Below are 24987 nucleotides of genomic sequence, written 5' to 3'. Positions count from 1 at the left end.
CCCCGGGAAGCGGCGGCGGGACCCGCGCGACGCCGCGCCGCACTCACCGTCTTGGCTGCGCCGTCGGAAGCGAACCCGGGCGGCGGCGGGGAAGGGCTGCGCTCCGCTCGCGGCGGCTCCGCCTCGCCTCTCCTCGGCTGCCAGCGGAAACCAGGGGAGGGAGCGGGGAGGAGCCGCTCGAGGCCGCGCGGCCGCCCTCCGCCCCGCGTCGCCCGCCTGACAGGCTGCGCCCGCTCCCCAAGCGCGGCGCCCTGGGGCTCCGGGAGAGGGAACTGGCCGGGGACGGAGGGCGCCCGGAGGGGCAGCGAGGCGCTCCTCTCGGAGGGGCCAAGGGGCGGCCGCTGCTTCGAGCCCTTCGCCCCGCGATCGCCGGGCGAGCGAGGCCACGGCGCATCCTGCTCCCCTATGCCGGCAGAGGGGTCTCTGCTGGAAGCTGAGCTGGGGACGGTCCCATGCCAGAACAAGGGCAGCGCGGTTGTGCGCTGCCCGCGAGGATCAACTTGAAACCAGACCAGACCCTGCTTAGCTTTGCAAATGTCTTAGCGTTTCCATCGCTGCACCTCAAGCAGGGTTCCTATATGGAGTCAGGTGGTCCCTGAGGTATCCTGCACTGATAGTATGCAAGAGGGTCTTTTAAATCAGTTATTAGAACACTGCCCACTAATGGGGCTACACGGCCTAAAGCAGCCTCTTGTAAGTCAGGCAGTTGACCTATAAAATTATGGTGTTGAGGGTCATCGGGAGCATAAAAAGCTGGATATAATAGGGGACATCTTTATAGGAGACATATTGCACTAGAGAGGAATTCCAAACCTGGGAGCTGCTAGAGAAATCTGTGTAGCAACTGGGCTTCCATTTGATGTTGCTAGAAACTGTTTGGGAAGGACAAGAAGGCTTCAAAAACAAGGAGACCACAGGGGCAGGTGTCATAGGTTCATGCAGTGGTAATCAGAATACAAAACATTCAAAAGAAACATACTGGTAGCAGTATCACATTTTTAAATATATAAATTATTTTATTGGAATACAAAAAATATAAATATAATCAATACCATACAGTTTTGGATTAGGCATAGTGGAGGCTTCTACAAAACAAATGCAGTTCCAAAGCAATAAGAGATCCCTTATTTCTTGATCGTCTGCACTGATTTTGCAGAGAAGCATTTACAGTATATGTAGGCAGGCAGAGGAGGAATGAAAGTGCAGCATAACACTACATTTGCAACAGCAACCAAGGTGTCAATTCCTACCCTTTGCATTCTTTTGCTTGTTCAAACAGAAATGTAATAAAATCCACAACTGGGTTAAAATCCGAATCAGCCAATTCCAGCATACGAGATTTCCAAGCAAGGAAGTACAGAGAATTTTTGTTTATTAGGATTGTAGCCCAATTCCATAGGCAAACTACAGCATGAAATCACAACAGGGTTAAGTCAGAGAAGTCTGACTGCTAGAAATAGGAGCCAAGTTTGGCCACGTGAAGCCAGACCCATTTTATGTGGTGGTAGGGACAGTCTCTTTCTTTAAAGTGCTCCAAATTAAACAGCAGAAACTACATACCTGTATCACTTTTATACTAGTTAATTGTCATGCATTATAGGAAGAATTTTGTTATTTAGTGATTGTATAATAATTCTTTCTATTTCACCCACAGAACTAATTGATGAGGAGACGAAGTGACTGTTAAGGCCAGTTTAAGTCTGTAGTGTTTGTATTCCAAAGATTCAAATGGCTAAAGGCAAGTAGCAAGATCATGTGCATCTAGACAAAAAATATTTCTGGCACCAGAAAAACATTATTGAGCTGTGGTACGGACAAAGGTGAAAACCTTAAAAAAAGTGATGTTCTTTAACAGCTGACACAGTTGGGGAAACAACCAAGGGGCCTGTCTTTTAGTCAAACATCTGAGGAAACGTAACAATCTAGACTCACCAGCACAGAATGCAGCCAATGCCATCTTGCAGGGTCTTGTGCTTTCAAGGACAAACAAGATGCATAAAGATGAAAAAGAGGAGCATGGCCCTGGATCTCTTGGGAAATGGCTCTCTCGTCCCTTCCTTGAGTTCTACACAAGTGCACAATGCTATTAGAGGCAACATTTCCTTGAAGGCAATTGCAACTAACCAGCTTTTTCTAAAAGTGATGAGTAATCGTTCACTTACAGCAAAGTGCAGAATTTACAATTGATAATGATGGTTTTTATTCCACCTATAAGAAAATATTTCAGCAAACCTGCATTGCTTTGAAAGAAGACAACACGGTATTTACTAATACAGGGATTTTAATGGCACACAAACCAGACACAACTGCATTTTAATGAAAAGGTCTCCCTCGGGAGGTTGTGGACTCTCCTTCCTTGGAGGTTTTCAAGCAGAGGTTGGATGGCCATCTGTCATGGATACTTTAGCTGAGATTCCTATATTGTAGGGGGTTGGACAAGATGACTCCTGGCATCCCTTGCAACTCTACGATTCTATGAAAGTCCAGAATTGGTGACCAGAAAGGGAAGGAGCAGCTTCAGACAGCAGCGGTTATTCAGCTGTCAATGTTCTTTGGAAATACAGGGCATAACACCTGAAGGCAATTTACAGAAGAAATTCTACAAGATACACAATGAACTGCATTGCAGAGGGTTTGACTAGATGACCCTCGGGGCCCCTTCCAACTCTACAGTTCTATGAACTGTAGTTAAGAAGGTGCTCAGCCCAAGGATCCCCTGAGAGCCAAGATGCAATCAAGGTCCCTTGGGTCAAGAAGCACTAATGCCTTACCTGTTCCAATAATCTGTAGGCAACCATGGAATATAAAGATTTGGCTTAATCTAGCAGAGATAGCAGCTTTCCTTCTGCCTTAGAATATACATGCACTTAATCAGTTTTTAAGGATCATATTCAAGCAAATATGTCCAAAAAGCAAAAAACATCTTACCCAACTGAACATTTAGAATGGACAGTTACATATGAAACAAGGAAGATTGCCTTTAACACAAAAAAACGCTTTCCTTGCCTACCAGCAGGAGTGCTGTGTTTTTAAAATAATTTCCCAGAAACAAACAGATCAATTAATAATGAAAAAAAGAAAGAAGGCTTATCACTGAATGAAACAAGAAAATTAGAAATCCTTATATGGCTCTTGAAACTAGCATGGCATGTCAATCAGTCAGTTACTGGTATTAGCATGACATGTCAAGGATGTCAAGCCATCTCTTCACTTTTTATGAAAAATTACCTTGTGGAAAGACACTGACAAGGTGAATTTTGCCTTATTCAAGCCGATCAATAAACTTCACCTTACTGGAGAACATACCTCTACAACAAGTACTCTTCAGCAGATGCAAAGCAGCAGAGCAACACATGGAAACCAACCAACTTTACTGGAAAACAGGACTGTCAAATAGCAAGACATCCAAGACATCTCTTGTTACAGGCGCACAGATGTATCAGTGGCATTAGCATCAAGGACACGAGTATTTCATGAGGAAAACAGGCAGCAAAGTTTCATTAATGCGATTCTAACAACAGGAATTCCTAGACACTGGTGCTCAGCTGCTCAGGGAGGAGCAGGGCTCTTTTCTAAAAAGCCTCCCTCTCAGGATTACGTTTTCCTTATTCTTCTCCAAGAATGAACACATCTTAGAAAGACAGCATTCTATGTAGTCAGCCATCCGGGCTCCATTTTCCTTCTAGGTAAGCACAGGGGACATTTTAGCTGTTAGTTTGTGCCCCACACACCCCAGGATTATCAAGTACCATTTTCTTCTCAGATGTTAGCACAGGAAGAAAAACAAGAAGCGGTCTTGTTGTACTACATCTGTCATTCACATGCCAGTTTGCTATCAAAACTGGAGAGTCCAACGGCAAATGCCTGAAGGGCGCACAGGGGGTAGTTAAAGTCCAAGGTGAACACATCTTCTGCCACACGGCCAAATTGCATTACAATGTAGTCAACTAGAGAAAGGGAGAAAGGGAAAGAAATCATAATCTAGCTGCATCATATGAATGGAATCATCACATTTATCCATACCAATTCCCTACCTGCTATTTGCCCAGTCTGCACATATCAAACCCTGAGGCAGATATTGTTTCTCACAATTGGTTAGGACCCACACTTCCTTATTTTCAAGACACCATTCCTATATTTTTTAAGCCCAAAAGGAACCTTTAGTCTCATAGCAGAATGACTGTCCTTCTCTTCCTGGCCATTATATCAAAGCTGACAAAACATCAGGCATCCTGAGGGCTAGACAACGGAGCAGGGCAGGCAGATGGCACACAAATGACTGGTACTGCATGCTTCAATTTGGTGCAATGGCCATCACCTCATGATGACCTCATGGAGCTGGCCATTATCTATGAGAGATCTGGAGAAGACAGGGTGAATCACCCCCAGTGTACCTCTGCAGAAAGCCAGTGCTGCCCAGGTTAGTTAGCCTAATATTGGGCTGGTGAAGCCAGTTGCTAGGCCTCAAGGCCAGAATGGGTGGGCCCTCAGTCAGAAAAGAGGCAGAAAGTAGCCTCACTGTTTGCCTTGCAGACTTGGCAGGACCAGGGTAAATAGGTGGACAGTATTCCTAGTCCTACAGGGACGCTGTGGGTTAAAGCCTCAGCGCCTAGGGCTTGCCGATCAAAAGGTTGGCGGTTCGAATCCCCGCGGCGGGGTGCGCTCCCGTTGTTCGGTCCCAGCGCCTGCCAACCTAGCAGTTCGAAAGCACTCTCGGGTGCAAGTAGATAAATAGGGACCGCTTACTAGCGGGAAGGTAAACGGCGTTTCCGTGTGCGGCTCTGGCTCGCCAGAGCAGCGATGTCACGCTGGCCACGTGACCTGGAAGTGTCTTCGGACAGCGCTGGCCCCCGGCCTCTTTGAGTGAGATGGGCGCAGAACCCTAGAGTCTGTCAAGACTGGCCCATAAGGGCAGGGGTACCTTTACCTTTACCTATTCCTAGTCCTATTGCCTGGAAGGCAGGAAGACTAGGATATTCCCAGCCTAATTTCTGATAACCCCAGCATGGATCATTGGTACTCCCTTCTTCAGTGAATAAAACTCCCCAATAGAAATCCTAAAATATAAAACATCAAATTAAACCCACTCTACCCTTTTTAAATGGACAGCAACACACTATACCATGGCATTTGAATACTGAAAAGCACTCAAGGTATGTGACTGTTTTACATGTTTTTTAAAATAAACTTTATTTATTTTTAATTGTATTGTTTCCCTACCTTTGTATTTGCTACCCTTGGCTCCTTTGTGAGGCTAAATTTAATAAAATACAGGTTGATATAAAAATATATTTTAAAGATTTCTATTGAAAACAACTTCAGTGGTACCTCTGGTTATGAACACTTCTGGTTACGAACGCTTCAGGTTACGAGCTCTGCTAACTCGCAAGTAGCTGCTCCTGGTTGCGAACTTTGCCCCAGGATGCGAACGGAAATCGTGTGCCAGAGGTGTGTGTGCAGCAGGAGGCCCCATTAGCAAAACCGTGCCTCAGGATAAGAACACTTTCAGCTTAAGAACGGACCTCCGGAACGAATTAAGTTCATAACCAGAAGTATCACTGTAAAATTGGGGCCATTATTATTTCAGCATCTCCCCATTCTATTCAAATGTATTCAAACCAAGCAACAAATGAGGGTAACAAAGGCTTGCAGCCAATTAAAAGTGCAAGACTTGGATGAAAGGAGTGTTTAAGTTGAGTGAGCAGCATCTGTTTTGGCATGTAAGACTTCTGGAAGAAAAACATTGGCACAAGAGAAGGGGGCTTAGAGGGACGGGAAGGGGCGCGGGTGCAGAGATCTACCTATTCAGCATGGCAGTGGTGCTAGCAAAAGGATTTTTGAAAGCAACATGTGACTTCTAGGATTTGTCTTCTCTCCATCAAACCCAGCAATCTTTAGTGAAAGATTCTGGATGCATTCCCAGCCCTGAACCTTCTAATGTTCTGGACTGAGAGTCTAGCCCTCCAACTTCTGCTGTAGCTATTAATGTCTTAAGACTTACGGTCATTTTCATGGACGATCTGGAAGTTCTTCACGGAGGCCTGCGTGACTCTCCCATGGAAGTTCAAGACGTATGACTGGGTGTCATCATTCCATACTGGAGCTTTGTTGTGCAATTCAATTAGGTTCTCCATGTTTTTATTTTGCCATTTTGACAGCAAACTCTCATGCTCCTGTGCAACAGAATAAGCAAGAAAACAAGACCTCAGGTTTCCTTTCCATCAGGCTTGGTCTGCAAAACTGCTGATAGCTCTTCAACTTCACAGTCCTGACTTCATTTTTTTTTAATTCCTACTCACCATCGCAGGCACACATGCAAATGAAAATGGCAACATTTTCATTCTATTTCTCATTCAAATATAGAACAAACTCTTATTTTCAATAAATTTAAATAGCTTTTCAAAACAAGTCTCTAAGCTCTCCTAGAAAAAAGTTACAAAGCAAAATGTGTAGGCTGTCTTCTAGGAGACTTCTGATTCCTTCACGTTCCCAAGGCTGTTATCCTTCCACTCCAACTGAGCTTATGTTTAGAAAATCTGAAGATCACTCTTTCTTGCATCATGTAAACAGAACATATAACTTGCGGACATGCTCTTATATACTGTGGCTACTCTCCCTCATTCAGCTGAAGTGCTCTTCCGCAGATGGGCAACAACACTCAAGATTCAACAGAGGCTATGACAACCTAGCTGAATACAGTGGTACCCCGCAAGACGAATACCTCGGAAGACGAAAAACCCGCTAGACGAAAGGGTTTTTCATTTTCTGAGGTGCTTCGCAAGACGGATTTTTCTAAAGGCTTGCTTCGCTAGACGAAACAGCCCTGCCTCTCCTGTCATGGTGATGGTCGCACGCTCGCTTCCCCGCTCCTCCAGCTCCCTCCCACCTTCCGGCCGACCTTCCGGCTACCTCGCACCCCTGCCCACCGCCCTCGCGCGCTCCCCTCAGGAGCCGTTGCAGCCGGAGTCGCGCTCCTGAGCCCCGCCGCCCTCCAGCAGCCGCGTCACGCAGTGTCCACAAGGCGCGGGTGAGTCCAAGGACCGGCTGCGGAAGCTGCCCTGCTTCTCCCCACCCATCCCCGCCATGGTGCTTCGCAAGACGAAAAAACTCGCTCTACGAAAAAACTCGCAGAACGAATTAATTTCGTCTTGCGAGGCACCACTGTATTATGGATTCAAGAATAAGCTACACACATGTCTCTACTACACTGTCAGAACTCTTAAGGGGGACAGTAGAATTCTTTTAAGTGAAAAGTGTCCTGAAGTGCATCATATTCAGCATGCCTGTTGACTGCTCCTATCATCACTAAAATCTGAAACTCCATTTTCTCGGTGTAGTGTGAATATGACCCAATTAGAAACTTGCATTTCGTGGCCTGATTGGAATCCGTTGATGATTGAGATTCATTCCTGGAATAATGACTGACATTTTCCTCGGTCCCTTGAATCCGAGCACGTTGGTTTCCTGTTGGAAAAAGGAGGTAGAAATTTTAGGAGAAGACTGACCTTAAATATACAAATTTTATTGGATTAGAATGGTGTCTGACAAATACACTGGCCATGCTTGCTTGGAAAAGGCAAACCAGTTCCCAACATTCCACTTCACTCTAGCATTGCCCCGAAAAAAACAAAGCAGGATGGAGATGAAGGGGTAGGCTCAGTCCTCACTCCTAACAGTGTCCCCGAGTGCACACCATTATTTTTACCCACATGAGTGAAAATAGCTTGCCTATTTCTATTTCTGAACCAAGATTTAGTGGGTTCACAAAAATGCAGGGAACCTACAGCTGTGGAATTTTGTGTTGCCTTGGGGTCAGAAAACCAGCTGTTCTATTTAAAAGCCAGGATCCTGCCACCATTTTGGCAGGCAAAAGTACTATTTTAACCTTACCCCTTTCCCATTGAAGTATCCAAGCCTAGCAGTGAATCTCAACACAGTAACTAGTCCAAAGGTTTGCTCCAGTTCCTTATACTCCACAGCAAGAAGCTAGTGTGTCTCACTCCCATTACTCACCTCTGCCTTCTGTGTGATCTTATTTACCTTGCTTTAGTAACTGGACCTGAGAATGGGCTAATTTCCTTCATGAGCTCTCATCACCCCATGGATGAGTTAATTGCAAGTGCATGGTCAACTTTGTGGCAAAGCTTTTTTTTTTATCTTGAGCAGGTAAATTTTGAGGTCTGGGATTTGTGAAGGTAGAAGTTCATATAATTTTAATTAGTGACGATTGAAAAATAGTCCATTTATTCAGAACAGTTGTTAACAATGTAGATTTGGCAAGTTTGGCCCTCTTCCTCTGAAGTTTTATATGCTGCTGTCAAAGCCTATTGGTGAGTATTAGCTTGGCTTTTTAAATGTATAGTTGCTTTTATTACAGAAGTGCTGACCCTGTTAATGTTTAATTTTATTATTTATTATTAATAATAATTATTATTTAATTTTTTATTTTCTGATTAGGCCACTGGTGACCTTTGTGTTGAAATAGCCTTAGCACGTTTGGAAAGCCGTTATAAGGATATGCATGGAAATTCAACCAAGGGGAAGCGAGGAAGTCACTTAACAATGTCAATAAGTGTAATTTTAATAAGGATTATGATTTATGTTTGTTTGTGTGCTTTGTGTGTATATAATTTTGTGAAACTTAATAAAAAAATTTGGGGGGGAAATGAAATAGGCTTAGCACATGTTGAAATATACTGCATAAATCCTACCAGAGATGTATTATTGCAGCAACTGTAACTATGAAAATTACTTTATTATAATAAATAATTATGCATCTTTTTCTTAACTAATTTTGTGACAGGAGTGAGCCAGCAGTAAACCCCACTGAGCAAGTTGGAGTTAACTCTTTATTAGCAAAAACACAATCTGCACATGAGTGTCAGGCCTCATGAGGACAGCAACTCATCTCTGGCAGGTCTTGCTCCCATGAGGCAGCTGCTGAGACTGAAGGTCCTCATCTCCCTGCAGCTGCCTAAGTTCTCTCCTCTTCAGGGTTTTCCCCAAGCAATCTTGAGATTGTGCCTGTGTGAAGCTAACTTCTCCTCCGCCCTCCCTCTTCATGCCTCTCCTAGTTCTGGGAGATCGAGGAGGGGAGGGGAGCTCGTTGCAGAAGGAGGGAGAGACACTCATGTCTCTTCAGCAGCCAGACTCACCTCTGCTTCTTGGCCTCCCTTCTCTTCTGCTTCAGCTTCTGTCCAGTTCTGGACTTCTCTCTGCCACAGACTCCCCCTGCCCACAAAGCCCTGTTACCTCTTCAGCTTCCAACACCTCCACCCAGTTCTCCCTATGACCACTCATTGCCATCCCACCACCATTCCCCAGCTGGTTTCTCCCATCATTCCTCTACATCCAACCATTCTATAATAGTTATGCCACATAGCCATCTTGCATGTAGAAAGGCAGATAAAATTGTTGCAACAAAGATTTATGAACAAAGCAATAAATGTTTCCTAGATTATCTGTGGGTGAAATACATTTTAGAGTGCTTCAATTTTCAAACCAGTCAGGATTAAAGCCTAGAGTAAGTCAAGGCTGCACCTTGCAGGTTCTCTTTTGTCCTTCCAATACAGGTTAGCATGAACAAAGGCAATTCTTCTCCCTCATTCTTCCCCCAGTAGTAAGTTACTTACGTAACAGATTGCAGCCAGCTCATGCCGGGTGTGAGCTTTTTCCACCAGTCCCTGTGCTTTGACTGGACTAACCCCATGATCGTAAACAGTAAATTTAGTCCCCATAAGATTAGATCTAGGGTTAGAGAATACAAGTGAGTTGGAAAATTTCCTTTCTCCTTAAAACACATCTGACATTTTATCATCCTCTTTCCCCAAAGCTTGCCTTAGTTTGCCCAGGAAATGAAAAAAACTATGCAAATCCACCACCACATTTTTCTGGATTCTGAGCGCTTTGGTCTTCGGTGCCCTTCTTCAGCTATATCATAGAATTGTAGAGTTGGAAAGGACTCCAATGGTGATTAGTCCAACCTGCTGCAATGCATGAATCCAACCTCCAAGAGGCCATCCAACCTCTGCTTAAAAAGCTCCAAGGAAGGAGAGTCCACAACCTCCCGAGTTGGGCCAGTTTAGTCAGAATCTCCTTTCTTGCAACTTGAAGCCATTGGTTTGGGTCCTAGGCTCCAAGACCAGTGGTGTCTGGCCCCCATGGGAACCAGCCACCACTGGGGGATCTTTTGGCCCTCTGGATGTTGCTGTTGGACTACAACTCCCATCACCCTTGACTACAACATCTGCAGCGTCACATCAACCTGGACTCCCAACGTTCAAGGGTGATGGGATTTATAGCCCGGCAATGACTGAAGGGTTGCACATTACCCACCCCGACATCCATGAACATACGTACAGTGGTACCTCGCAAGACGAAAAACTCGCAAGACGAAAAACTCGCAGAACGAAAGAGTTTTTCGTTTTCTGAGTTGCTTCGCAAGACGAATTTCCCTATGGGCTTGCTTCGCAAGACGAAAACGTCTTGCACCTTTTTTTTAAAGCTGTCAATGCATTCCTATGGGAAACCGTCAATACACAGTGGTGCTTCGCAAGACGAAAAAATTCACAAGACAAAAAAACTCGCAGAACGAATTAATTTCGTCTTGCGAGGCACCACTGTAATTGATCCATCTAGCCCAGTATTGCCTAAGCACCAGGTTATGATTCTCACTATACAAGGAATTATACCACAAAAAGCCTTAACAGGGAAAGTCACACAACACAGGAAAAGCACAAAAGTATCCAGCCTACATTGGGATCAGCTGAGGTTTTTTGTTGTGGAAGCAAGATACAAAACATGTCATAGCAAGCCCCCACTACCTCACTGAACATGGGGGAAGGGGCCATAGCTCTCAGTGACAAAGCTTTTCGTATGGAAGATTCTAGGTTCAATCCCAGGCATCTCAAGTTCAAACAGATCTTAAGTAGCAAGGATGAAAAAGGCCTGACCTTGGAGAGCTGCTACAAGTTAGACAGTGCGGGGCGAGATGAACACAGTATAAGTCACATCACTTTGAGAGTCTCACCTGAGTTTTCCAATAAAGCTTTCTCCTTCCCTGGACAGATCTGTTGGATCAATTGAAATGAGGTAATTCGATGTTTTGCTCTTTTTCCTTTTTCTCCCCGCAAGAAGGAATATCTAGACATATAAACATTTTAAAGAAGGTAAGGTGTGAAGGGAGAGAGAATATTTCAAGAGAGCATAGTAATTATGCATTTTAAAGCAATTTCTCTAGAGCACCACTTCTCACTTGGTGGGCCATGCCCTAGTTTGAGATGGGCTTGGCAGTCCCCAGCCTCCGTCTACCTACCCACTCCTTCCTTCAGGAAGGCTGGGCATGTCCCCTCATACAAGCTGGCTTTCTCCTCTGTCCTCTTGCCACTGCAGCTGAACTAAATGAAGAGGAGGAGGAGGCAGCTGAAGAGGGAGAAGCTGAAATGAGTGGAAGGGGGAAAGGAGACAATGGAGGCGAAGGACAGCAAGTGGCCAGATTAGACTCATCAAGCATCCTTACCAATCACACAGCCCCCGCCAGCCACAGCTGCTGCTTGCTTCTGTTAGCCCAGCCCTGAGGTCATTATGTTTTTTTTTTATATTAATATTTTATTTTCCATATTCAATAAACAAAAAATACAGATCGACGAACACATCAAAGAAAAAAAGAAAAAAAATAGAAGAAAAACAATACATACATTATACAAATACAATAAGAAAAATAGAAAAAAGTGAAAATAAAAATTAAAAACAAATATTGTGTCATTATATTCTTCTGCTTTAACTTAAGTCTGCGACTTCCCCATACCTTCCCACTCTGTATTCTAGGTCTTATATTCCGGTAGTAAACTCTTTCCCTCTGCCATAGCTTTAGTTCAGATTAATGTTATTGTCTTAATAGTCTTTACATTTCCCTTTGTCTCACAAAATATACTTCCTTTGTCATTTTCATTTTTTATAGTAACATTCTTTTACATTCAATCTAATAACCTCAAACGTTCATAATTTTATAATACTTCTGTAGATAGTCTTTAAATTTCCTCCAGTCTTCCTTCACCGTCTCTTCTCCCTGGTCTCTGATTCTGCCAGTCATTTCTGCAAGTTCCATATAGTCAATGAGCTTCATTTGCCATTCTTCCAGCGTGGGTAAATCTTGCATCTTCGCCCTGAGCTCATTATGGAGGAGGACAAGCCACAATCCCTTGTAATCTCCTCTTCATATTGCCTGCTGCTCCTGCAGAATTCACCATTACTGAAAATTTGTGCTACGGGGGAACGGAAGTAGATGTTCGCATCTGCTGAATCACATGACTGGTGCCGCTGGTGATGGAAATGTTAGTAATACTGATGTTGGGGAACATGCTGTTTCTAGTGGTTCCTTAAGCCAGATGCTGTTGAAAAACCTTCAGGAGGACTGTTCCAGCAGCGGCTGAGGGAAGTGGTGAAGAGGGCAATGAAGAGAAGATAGTGAGGGATCATGGATTGTCCTGCTCCATGCTGATGTCAGGCAGGTTGCAGCTACCCTGCTGATGAAAATCCTTCTTGTTATTCGGCTCAAGGAACTACACAAGCAAAGGCAGCTAGCTAGGATTTGGACTAGGATTTGGATCAACAAGGGAAGTGACTCAGTCACGGAGTCCAGGAACTGGTGGAGGCCTTGGCCTGTCTACCTGGAGGGGGGGGGATGATAGCAGCTGCTGGTAACCTAGCCTGGAGTGCTCTGACAGCAGGAAGGGCTTCCACATAAAAGAATAGCTTGGGCTGTCTTCTTCCTCTCTTCACTTGGCTGGTTGTAGTGTCAATGTCGATGCAAAGCAGTCAGCAGCTTAAGTCCTTTGGGTTTTGTTTCTAAAAAACACCACCCACCCACTTCCTGAAGTTGTCAGCACAATACACTATTCACTGGACTTTTTTTAAAAAAAAAACCCTGAAACTACCTAAAGAACCAAGCCACATAATGGAGAACTGTGGTGGAATTTCCAGTGTTGTGTTAAAACGAACTGATGCAAGGGGTCCACCATTAGGTAGGGTGAGGCGGCTGATCTGGGGTGTCATAGAAGGTGGCATATGGTTGGTTTAATTCATTTTTCGTGTACTTTTACTGCCAGGGAGAGAGAAACAGGTTCTGTAAAGAACACAGAATTTGGGGATCATAAAACTCACACCACCATTTTGCGATTGGCTCTGTCCCCACCAGCTGCCTTTTTGTAACAGCCCTCTCCAGTGGACCCTGGAGGTACAAAGACTGAGAGCCCCTGGTTTAATGCGAACCAAAGTTATGAGAGGTGTGCAATGTATGCCAGCAGCAGAACTTTGAAAACTTGTTACTACTGCTAACTAGAAATCTATTTATTATTTTTTGTTGTTACGATAGGTCTGTGTTAGCATTGTTGATTGCTATTTATTAACAGGGAATTTGTTATTTGTTTCTTGAAGGATATACAGTGGCACCTGTGCAGTGAAAATCATGCTAACAGACAAGCTTGCTACTGAGATTCTGAGAAGTGTTGACAAGTATCATGTTCAGTTGATGAATTTATTTCAACTAGGAAATAAGCTCTTTGGACCTTGATTTCTTTCAGTATGTTTCATGTGTGTGTGCACTTAAATACAAAGGTGTGTGCTTTTTTGTATTGTTTTATCACTTTTGTTGATCATTTAAATAGCATTTATAAATAGTATTTGGATGGTTGCCCTAGGACTGCAGAAGCAGATGGAGGCACACACTGCCACTAGACAAGGCACTGCGAGCCATTGGGAAGCTGTGCCCTCAGTCTTGCAGGGAGATCATGAGGGCATGGAGGCCAGCTTGGCCCTATCAGCTGGCTACTGAAGGAGCATTTGCTCCCATGTTTGCTGCCCACTTCCCTCTCATTCCCTTTGCCCCTTTTAAAAATTGTGTCTATTAAATTGTGAGCCTTCATGCAGGGACTCACTTAACTTTCTGATGCATAAGTGTTGAGAACAATTTAGGTCCTTTGTAAGCTTATACAGAAAACAAAAAAGTAAAAATAAATATACCGTACACTCTGTATGGCTTTAATTCTTACGGGGGCAGGGGGGAGGTTGAACTTTTTTGGTTTTACAATACATCCAATACATTCATTACAACATTATTTGGTTAAACACAGTACCTTTCTGTTGTCATCCCGCTCTAGGTGCATGTAGTAAGTAGGAAAGAGGCCTCGATCCATTCCCTTCTTATCTCTAGTAATTCGACATTTCACGGTAATACCACGAGGAGCTGGGCGTAGTACAAACTCCTCCAGGTTCCCCACTTCTCCCAGCTCTGCATCTGTCTGAGAAAGTGCCACGCAGGAAGCACCCATTTCCTGTAAGATAAAACAAGGTCAGGTCAGAGTGCTCCCACAACACACAAATTTAAGGAGAATAAAGGTATATTGTCTAGAGAGCCAGTGTGGTGTAGTGGTTAAGAGCGGTAGTCTCGTAATCTGGGGAACCAGGTTCGCGTCTCCGCTCCTCCACATGCAGCTGCTGGGTGACCTTGGGCCAGTCACACTTCTCTGAAGTCTCTCAGCCCCACTCACCTCACAGAGTGTTTGTTGTGGGGGAGGAAGGGAAAGGAGAATGTTAGCCGCTTTGAGACTCCTTAAAGGGAGTGAAAGGCGGGATATCAAATCCAAACTCTTCTTCTTCTAGTACTGGGACAGTCAACAAGGCACCTTCCAGAATTTATAATGAATTTATAATAGTTCAACATGGGAACAGGAGCAGAGGCGGAAAGTGCAAGACTTGCAATAATCACAACTTCAGGAGTAAACATAAGAGCAATAATGAGAATGGCATTCAAGATAAAGTAAAGTCTCCAGTTAAGTCCCATTTTAAAACATGAGGGTAAGGAGTCTGGGAAGACTTCACAGGTTGAATCTGGCACTGTTGGTGCTAATGCAGACTCGAGCGGTCACAAGCTTTCTTTCTTACATTTTTCACAGGGAGAATAGACTGCATACCATAGCAGACTTCTGGCTGTTTGCAGAAGCAGGCCTCTGAGATTCTAAACAGGGCGAAGGAGATCCTGACTGTTCCTTGGTTTCTTCTTCCTCAGTGTCTTCCTCATCAAAATTCATACTGTCAGAGATACCTATCAAAATGCCAGAACAAGGAGGTTATTTTATGTTAATGTAGAAGGAACCATATAGCAGATATCTCTCCCACTATTGTCCCTAAATTTAAATTGCAATAGGTTCATCATATACGAAATAGCAACATGACTAATCCATCCCAAACTTCCCTAATTAATTTGTGACACCTTCCAACTTATTTTTCCAGACAGAACAGGCTATGAGTCAGTAACAATTTAACTCCACAATTATTCATCTATATGCAGTATTTTTATTTGCTACACAGTCCACTTCCTCCATAAAATATGAGAATGATCTTAGGGGTTTTAGCAGACCACAAGTGAAACATGAGTCAACAGCATAATGTGGCAACTAAAAAGATGAATCCAATTTCAGGATGTATCAACAGATCACAAGACAGAATCTTTCTTCTGCTTTGGTCAGTCCTGGCCTCAGAATACCATATCCAGTTCTGAGAGGCCTGGAGACCAAGTTGTGGGTGGGTGGGAAGGTTGAAGGAGTCAAGTATGTTTAGTCTGGAAAAGAGACAATTAAGAGGCAATGTGATAGTCATCTTCAAATACTTGAAAGGCTGTCACATACAGTAGATGGAACAAATTTTGCTGTTCCAGAATGTTCAAATTACAAATAAGAGGTTTTTACATATGCCTCAGAAAGAACTTACTGTTGGTAAAACCCCTTTTTCTAAATTGGCATTTTAAAAAATCGACAGTAAAAAATATTACATTATAAGGCAAACAAACCCACTTACTACCAATCTTTTCCATAATGAGAAAGTAAAATAAGTGGGAGAAAGTGGAGAAGTGGGCTGGGGAGCGTTTTGGAATAAATTTTCAGAATTTGAATACAAAATGGCAACTATTCTGCTGGAGCCATAAACTGAAAATAAATACAGTAGTCACACATTCATCTTCTCCCTGCCCAACATTCTAACACACTTTCATTGTCAATGAATTGTTTAACCCTTCCATTTCCATCATGGTCCATGCAATTTTTTAAGGAAGTTTTGGTAATTTTGGAAGTTAGGGTATGGAAGGAACCTAAGCATGCAGCAGATATAGGCATCAGCAGCAGAAGAGCAGCCTGAAGGAGATGGTGTGGGGAGAGAAGCAACCCGTCATTGCATAACTGTTCCTTACACTGTAAGTACCTACTGCATTTTGTGTGTAATTTAAAAAACCTTTTGCCTTGCTCCTTACAACATCTTAAATGTGCATGGATTTATGTATTTGCTTGATACAATATAATTATTTATTAAATTTGTACACCACTCTTCACCCAAAGATCACAGGGTGCTTCACAACATAAATAATAAACTCTCACCTCTCTGGGGAAAAAGGTAATTTGTGCTAAGCCATACCTTGGGCTTAGTGTTCATAAACCAGCTCTTTAGATCAATTTCTTACCTCGTTTCTGCAGAATGTCTTGCAGATTCACATTGGAAGCTTTATCTATTGTACTTCCCTCAATCTTTTTTGGCTCGCTGTCATCTTCTGTTGAGGATGATCCAAGTGAAATTATCTGGAGTTTAGGCCCCAACTCCTGAATCCCTGGTTTCAGGAAGATAGCTGGACCATCAAAGCCTACAACCAGGGTGAAATGCATTGTTGAAGCATGTGGTGTACAGTAATTTTCTAATTACACAAGTAGTCTAGATGCCATTATGGAAGCATACTGGAGTATTCTAGATGCAAGCAAGAAAAAACATGATAGATAACCAAAATTGTGGTTTGCCAAGTGGTCATTTGTTTAGTCACATCTATGGAGTTCTGCAGCTAAACTCAGAATTTTTCCAGAGAAGGCAAGAGTTTAGTTGGGCAGCCCACGCCTACAGGGCACACTCAAAAGGATGTGGCTCCTATCTTGCCAACCACTTCTGAAAGACAGCAGCAAGAGGAAGCAGCAGTAGAGCAAGAGCAGGATGACAGGACCTGCAGCGGGCAAGGAGGGTAGGTTGGGCAACTGCACGCACTATAATAAATAATAATAATAATAATAATAAATTTTATTTATATCCCGCCCTCCCCAGCCGAAGCCGGGCTCAGGGCGGCTAACAACAATAAAACAGTACAAACAACACTTTAAAATCATTCATTATAAAATTAATTAATTCAAGCCACTGGCAACCATTGGGCCAGAGCTCTGCGAAGATTGCCGAGGGAGGGAGTCAGGCTGTGCCCTGGCCAAAGGCCTGGTGGAACAGTTCTGTCTTGCAGGCCCTGCGGAAAGATGTTAAGTCCCGCAGGGCCCTGGTCTCTTGTGACAGAGTGTTCCACCAGATCGGAGCCACGGCCGAAAAAGCCCTGGCTCTAGTTGAGGCCAGCCTAACTTCTCTGTGGCCTGGGACCTTCAAGATGTTTTTATTTGAAGACCGTAAGTTTCTCTGTGGGGCATACCAGGAGAGGCGGTCCCGTAGGTACGAGGGTCCTAGGCCGTATAGGGCTTTAAAGGTTAAAACCAGCACCTTAAACCTGATCCTGTACTCCACCGGGAGCCAGTGCAGCTGGTATAGCACCGGGTGAATGTGATCTCGCAGCGAAGACCCCGTAAGGAGTCTCGCTGCAGCATTCTGCACCCGCTGGAGTTTCTGGGTCAGTCTCAAGGGCAGCCCCACGTAGAGCGAGTTACAATAATCCAGTCTGGAGGTGACCGTCGCGTGGATCACAGTGGCTAGGTCAGGGCGAGAGAGGTAAGGAGCCAACTGCTTAGCTTGGCGGAGATGGAGAAATGCCGCCTTTGTTGTAGCTGCAATCTGCGCCTCCATGGAAAGGGAGGTGTCGAAGATTACACCCAAACTCTTAACGGACGGTGCTGGCACTAATTGCGCCCCCGCAAGAGATGGGAGTTGCCCCCCCAATCCCATATCGTCCCGTCCCAGCCACAGGACCTCTGTCTTCGAAGGATTTAACTTCAACCGGCTCCCACGTAGCCATCCAGCCACAGCTTCCAGACATCTGGTCAGTGTGTCTGGGGCCGAGTCAGGATGGCCATCCATCAACAGATAGAGTTGGGTGTCATCAGCATACTGATGGCAACCCAGCCCAAAACTCCGGACAAGCTGGGCGAGGGGGCGCATAAAGATGTTGAAAAGCATCGGGGAGAGTATCGCACCCTGAGGTACTCCACACACCAAGGAGTGGCGCGATGACAATTCCCCCCTAAGCGCCACCCTCTGTCCCCGACCAGAGAGAAACGAGCGCAGCCATTGAAGGGCTGTGCCCTGAATCCCCACGTCGGCAAGGCGGTGGTCCACTTTAAAGAACCACAGTGATGTGTAAGCAGCCTTTTGTGTAAGTGTGGCCTCTGCACAACCCTACATGTGGGTGGAATGACAGGCTGAGTAACCAGGGAAGTGAGAAAGGTGCTCCAAAAGGCCACAGAGCTCATTGCAACCTATCTGAAACAGGTCTCCACCTATGCTTAAACATCAACCCTGTAGTGCTGAGGGCTGCAATCAGATAGTGATGCAGCAAGAGTTCTGCCCAGAGAATTCCCTGAGAAAAAGCTGTGGAAAACATGACGTCCCTTGAGCATGTGCGCACAACCAAAGGAACTAGGAGTTGAGTCAGTTCAGAATAGAGCTCATGGTTGATGAAATCTAGCAGGGAAGGATCTGGAGGGAGACTGGAAACCAATTCCGAGGACCTTCATAGCTGAGAAATAGCCATGATTTTTCTTACAGCTTGAGTCTTGCCCACATAGAAGGAAAGGGTTTGCCAGATATCCAAGGACATCTCCAACAGCAGTTCAACTGTAGCACTTCACTCACCCTTCTTACAGAGGTGATGGCAATAAGGAAAGCTATCTTATAAAGTTGCCAAATAGGGGTTGAGCCATTAAGAGAATAAGGGCTCCCAACAGGCTTCAAATTTTCAGGGGATCATAAAGAAACGGGGTGGGTGTGTAGAGAATTAAAAAAATGCTTCAGAAAACATCTCATCGACAAGCAGCACCTGTTCCTGGAGGTTGCCAAACATTGTGTATCCCAAGGATGAAGCGTGCCGCAGACCACCCAGGGGGCAGGTACCCACTTGTGAGAACAAGCAAGTGCGCAACAACATCTGCCACAGAATTGATGCTAGCGAGATGCACCACCATCAGAACTATGCATCCAAGCATGCACCCATTTCACAAATGCAGTGTGAGGGCTGCAAGGTCCTCAACCTTGTACTATCCTCTATATACCCGTATTTTTCGCTCTATGAGACGCACCTAGTTTTTGGAGGAGGAAGACAAGAAAAAAAATATTCCGAAACTCAGAAGCCAGAACAGCAAGAGGGATTGCTGCGCAGTGAAAGCAGCAATCCCTCTTGCTGTTCTGGCTTCTGGGATAGCTGCGCAGCCTGCATTCGCTCCATAAGACGCACAAACATTTCCCCTTACTTTTTAGAAGGGAAAAAGTGAGTTATATGGAGCATAAAATACGGTAGATGAAGACAAAGGGTACCCATATTGTTGGTGACCACCAGAACAGCCTGACCATGAAAGAGAACTCAAAATGCTTGAAAGTCTTCAATGTAATTGAGCAGATGAACTTAATGTGAGTCAACATTGTGATGCAGCAACACAATTGTAAAAAGTTAAAGGTAAAGGGACCCCTGACCGTTAGGTCCAGTCGTGGCCGACTCTGGGGTTGCGGCGCTCATCTCGCTTTATTGGCCGAGGGAGCCAGCGTACAGCTTCCGGGTCATGTGGCCAGCATGACTAAGCTGCTTCTGGCGAACCAGAGCAGCACACAGAAATGCCGTTTACCTTCCCGCCAGAGTGGTACCTATTTATCTACTTGCACTTTGATGTGCTTTCGAACTGCTAGGTTGGCAGGAGCAGGGACCGAGCAACAGGAGCTCACCCAGTTGCAGGGATTCGAACCGCCAACCTTCTGATCGGCAAGTCCTAGGCTCTGTGGTTTAACCCACAGCGCCACCCACGTCCCTAATTCAATTGTAGGTTGCATCAAAAGAAGTATAGTGTCGTGATGAAGGGCAGCAATAGTCTAGCCCTATTCTGCCTTGGTCAGACCACACCTTGCCCTACAGTGTAGATAACTTGCCTATATATGTCTCTTACCTGACTACACTCATAACCATGTGTCCAGTGTGATGTCCATGATGCACACTGGTACGATCTACTATATGTTCCTCTACCCCCTTCTGTTGTCTTGTCTGTCAATAGAGAAGCATTATCTATAGCATATAAGTAGTATGGGGAAGAAGAATCATTCATCAACTGTTATTACATTTGTATACTTTGATTACAAAAATTATTGATTCTACATTCAATTATTCTATGGAAAACATGGACACAACAGCAAATAATGGCTGGTGTTTGTATAACCTAATTTCAGCCACACTGTCTGAAGTAAAAAAAAAAAAAAAAGACACTGAACACTAATGATGATGCACCATTTTGAATGCTTTTTAAACAGAATACAGTGGTACCTTGGTTTAAGAACAGCTTAGTTTATGAACAACTTGGATTAAGAACACTGCAAACCCAGAAGTAGGTGTTTTGGTTTGTGAACTTTGCTTTGTAATAAGAACATGTTCCATTTGTAAATTGAGTCCCCTGCTGCTATGGGAAAGCACGCCTTGGTTTAAGAACGGATTTCCGGAACGGATTAAGTTCGTAAACCAAGGTACCACTGTATACAATTGGAATTCCTCACATAACACCTGCTGTAAACTCCAGGGAGAGTTGCATTTTGTATAGCAGCTTAGATTGTTTCAACGTGTCTGTTTCAACCGTGACAAATAGTTAGCTATACATTTTGCTACAGTATTGACAAGCACATCTGTAAATACAGTACTTAATATTTTAGAGTATCAACTTCTCATGAATTTGAGAGTGCTTATGTCAGGGGACTACTGAAAGTAAAAGAACGTTTAATAATTACAAAGACTTCACTCACCTTGGAGGTGAACATCACTGCAAACAGGCACATGGGGTCCTACTAAAGGGCTCTGCTCCTCAGACCCTTTGAGCTTCACCTTATGCAACTTTGCTTCTGGATTTGGCTGCACCATCAAGGGTTCAAGACGCTTCTTCCTCTGTTTCTTTTCCAGAAGAGCTCTCTGTCAAGGAATACGCTCATTTATTAGCCTCAGCAATAGATCTTAGGAATTCCTGCAATGTTATATGTAATGCCCAATGCAGTACAGTGGTGCCTCGCAAGACGAAATTAATTTGTTCTGCGAGTTTTTTCATCTTGTGAATTTTTTGTCTTGTGAAGCACGGTTTCCCATAGGAAATGCATTGATGGTTTCCCATAGGAATCCATTGACGGTTTTAAGAAAAAGGCGCAAGACGTTTTCATCTTGTGAAGCAAGCCCATAGGGAAATTCGTCTTGCGAAGCAACTCAAAAAACAAAAAACTCTTTCGTCTTGCAAGTTTTTCGTCTTGCAAGGCATTCGTCTTGCGAGGTACCACTGTACTTTAAAGTACTTTCGACTAATCATGCAAGTTTAAACAAACAAATTTCATCTGGGGCTATAAATTATTTAATTTACAAACAGCCATATAATAACGTCTTTTGACTAATGATGCAAGTTTAAACAAACATTTTACTCTACCTTACCCTGCTCAAATTATCTGAATTTACAAAAATAAAGAACATGGTGTAACTAGATGAGCTTGTTGCAAGATCCAAATTCATGAGATAATCAATTACTCATTTTCACTACTACAATACCTGTCAGGCACTGCCTTGTGGTTTTCATTACCTGGTTCTCCAGTTTCAGCTGACGAAGTTTCAAAGTTTCATCCTCAAAGCCACTGAGAAAGATGAGAAATGAAGTATTAGCATTTCTGTTCATGCAGTAATGTGGTTGTAACAAATAGTTCAGGAAAGAGAGTCAAAATCTGTCAACATATGCAGCATATATATAAGATTTTTGACTGATTAATTATGTTTCTAAGTCCACCCTTCATCAGGGTTTGAGCACCAGCAGCAAAAATAAAATACAGTAATTAGTGTACAAACCTCAACAGTATTAGATCAAATTTCATCTTAGCCACGACCTTACTTAAGCCACTTTCCTTTTGCTCCCCAACCCCACATTCAATATGGAGATGACGCTAACCTACCCTGTAAGATTGCAAAGCATGTGCTTAAAAATATTAAGAATTATTCTTATTCTTTTGATGTTTCTCCAGAAACAAGCACAAACATACTAATGCAAGTGTAGGATGAACAACCCAAGTTTTTGTTCTAGTATCTAAGACCTAATGTTTTCACCATTATGCACAACTTTTGAAATTCTGATTTTCACTGAAGCTTTTACATAACACATAGAACAGAACGAACAATACAAACAGGATACAGCAATACTATACTTGCATGGCAAATAAATATACTACAACCAAATAATACTATCTCTGGTGAGCTGCTTAAATTCTAGAACAGAGTGATTTGATGCAACCAATAGAGGTTGCATCAAATTACCACCTATGTTTACATAAGAAAGCATCCAAATTATATCAAATTCACTGCTTTCAGCAAACCCCTAAGCACTCAATTTCTGTCAACTTAGAGCAGTGCCCCCAAACCCTAAGTCACAGAGCTGCCCCAGGAAAATACAGTGGTCAATGGTTTCAAAAGCCACAGGAAAGCATGCAGAATGGTCACACTCCTCCATCCCATTCCCAACAAAAGTTTCAGTGCTATGACCACACCTGAAGACAGACTGAAACTTCTCTAATCACTTTCCTATAAGCATGTCTGCAGCCTGCGTGCCACCAGCCTTGTCAGCACCTGTCCCAAGAAAATGATATTTGCAACTTGGTGACAGTTGTTCAGCACTTCTGGGTCTAGGGAGGGCTGCTTGAGGAGAAGGCACATCCCTGCCTCCTTCAAGGCATCTCCCCCCACTCTTCCACAATGATACATTAATCACTTCCTGGATCCATCCAGTCATTCCCTCTCAGCTAGATCCAAGGAGGACAGGGAGTGAGCAAGCAAGCAAGCAAGCAACCAACCAACCAACCAACCAGCCAAGCTCCTTCAAGCGGCTTATGCACATCCTGAGGCCATAACAACTGAAACAGATCCATTACAGCTGCACTAGAAATTGCTCTGGACATCTATTAGAACAAGTCTAACTGTGGCATCTAAATTCTGTCTGATCTGTGGGATTCTGGCCTTGAAATGCCTGGCAAAACTGTCACAGCATGCCTTTGAGAGTGCAAAAGCCCATTCACTACAGAAAACAGCATTGCTATCACCACATGTATGGGAGAAAATGAGCCAAAAAGAGGTACACTGTTAGGTCAATGGTTAAAGCTGCTCCCAGGCAGCAACAACCAAAAAGAATCTAGCCTGATCCCACATTTATATTTCTATCCTGAATTCTGGTGTTTGGTCGCATCCAGGCACAGCAGAATGTTGGAAACTGGGATTATACAAAGAGAAAATTAGGGCCAGGGCCAGGCTACCTATGAGGCAAAGTGAGGCTTCTGGCAGCAAGACCTTCAGGGCAGCAGATCACAATGTAGATCTTTATTCCTTCGTGCTCCTAATGTGAATTAGTAGGGGAGCACCATTTTGTGCTTCACCTCAAATGTCAAAATGTATTGGACCAGCCCTGGTTAGGGCTTCAAGCAAGGGCTTGTCTACACATGGGTGTAGCCAGGAGGGTGCAGGGGGGCAGTTACCCCCCTAAATCAAGCAAATAAATAAAAATAGTTAACTGACCAAATGTGTCACAGATAACTGGGTTCTGCCCCCCCCCCCAATAATGCCTGCCCCCTAAAATTAATCCTGGCTACCCCCATGTGTCCTCCCCTCGGCTTAAGGGGGGCTGTGAACCCCGCTTGCGCCTCCCCTAACTCCCCCTCGTCCTCGCCCCTTCCCACTCCTTAAATCTGGAAATTCCCCGTGCAATTGATGCAGCTCTCCTGTTCGGATTTTCAAAGCACGGGGGATCTCCGCGTTTCGCTGAAAGAGGGGGAATCGGAGGCTGCGCGGAGGGGGGACGGCTGGGCCGCTTTTAACTTCCCGAGCGACCAGTTGCGCGCTGAGTTAGTGGCGCACGTTTTCATTTTCGAGGCTCACTTACTTTCGCCGTTAAAAGAGGCTGAAAAATAGAATAACGCCTCGTGATGTTTACGTACCCTCCCCAAATCCTTATGGGGAACAACCACCCCATCCATTCAGAGACTTCCCCTTATATCTAACAAATAGGTGCAACAGCCAAAAAGCGGACGGGGCGCAGTCAGGGCGGGCGGCGCTGAAGCAGCCGGGGGGTCAAGCCCGACCCAGGGGGACGGGGGGGGCGGGATGCGAGGCCGCCGCCTGAGCCGGCCGCCTCCCCTCCGGGATACGTGGCGAGGAGGGCGGAGGGTGGCAGCAAGGGCGGCCGCCTTACCTGGCCCCAGCGCTGGGGCAAATCAGCCCGCTGCCGCTCGCCATCCTGTCATCACCATGGGAACCCCAAGAGGTGAGGCCGCCGCCGCCGCCGCTCCCCAGCAACCGCCCTTCCTTCCTTAGCAACCGAGCGCGGCACTGAAGCTTCGCGCCATTGGGCCAGGACCCCGAGTACCGCGCGCTCTCATTGGCAGCCGCGCGAGGGGAGGCGGGCGCTGAGGCCGCGCAGGCGCCGTTTCTTTTGAGGGGCCGCTGTGGTGGTTTGGCTCCTGGGCGGGAGCCGGGGGGGCGGGGTGGCGTTCCGGGGTTTCGTGACAGGCAGCCTGGAGTGGGGCGTCCGCGGTGGCGCTGCTACTGCTGCTGCTGCTTCCGAACAAAATCCTGCCGTCGGCTGCAACACGCCCTTCGCTTGCCCCGTTCGGAGGCGCCTCCGTGGTGGCCCCGGGGAGCATTCCGTATTCCTCCCACCCGTCTCCCCGCGTGAAGCCAGTGCCAAGCTAGAAAGCTGGACTTCGTGCACGCTC

At 44.9% G+C, this 24987-nt stretch overlaps 2 protein-coding genes across 3 annotated transcripts in view; both read right to left on the bottom strand.

Annotated features, from left to right (window-relative positions):
* Positions 1-514, bottom strand: part of TSPAN9 (tetraspanin 9) — a 127327-nt gene extending 126813 nt beyond the window's left edge. The window contains exon 1 of one of the 2 annotated variants that reach the window (XM_083399141.1): positions 48-514. The gene's annotated coding sequence lies outside the window, so the exon portion shown is untranslated. The remainder of the gene's footprint in view (positions 1-47) is intronic. The other variant, XM_083399143.1, reaches the window with a different exon arrangement.
* A 476-nt stretch (positions 515-990) lies between these two features.
* On the bottom strand, positions 991-24634 carry TULP3 (TUB like protein 3). The gene is made up of 11 exons (XM_083399080.1): positions 24465-24634; positions 21822-21873; positions 21010-21172; positions 16508-16684; positions 14970-15100; positions 14133-14330; positions 11030-11142; positions 9633-9747; positions 7366-7464; positions 6002-6173; positions 991-3947 (listed from the first exon to the last, which is right to left on the bottom strand). Exons 1-11 carry the CDS (start codon positions 24506-24508, stop codon positions 3814-3816), a joined length of 1398 nt encoding a protein of 465 aa, XP_083255206.1. The 5' UTR covers positions 24509-24634; the 3' UTR covers positions 991-3813.
* Positions 24635-24987: the final 353 nt, after the last annotated feature.

Source organism: Podarcis tiliguerta, assembly GCF_965153285.1.
Source record: "Podarcis tiliguerta genome assembly, chromosome: 9".
Lineage (NCBI taxonomy): Eukaryota > Metazoa > Chordata > Lepidosauria > Squamata > Lacertidae > Podarcis > Podarcis tiliguerta.
This window is presented reverse-complemented; position numbering and strand designations above follow the sequence as displayed.

Coding starts and splice junctions, on each gene's coding strand:
- TULP3 (XM_083399080.1), bottom strand. CDS start 24,508: ATGGCGAGCGGCAGCGGGCTGATTTGCCCCAGCGCTGGGGCCAG. Junction 15,101..16,507: donor AGACATTCTGCAGAAACGAG/GTAAGAAATTGA, acceptor GCATTTTGATAG/GTATCTCTGACAGTATGAAT. Junction 9,748..11,029: donor AGCTTTATTGGAAAACTCAG/GTGAGACTCTCA, acceptor CTCTAACCCTAG/ATCTAATCTTATGGGGACTA.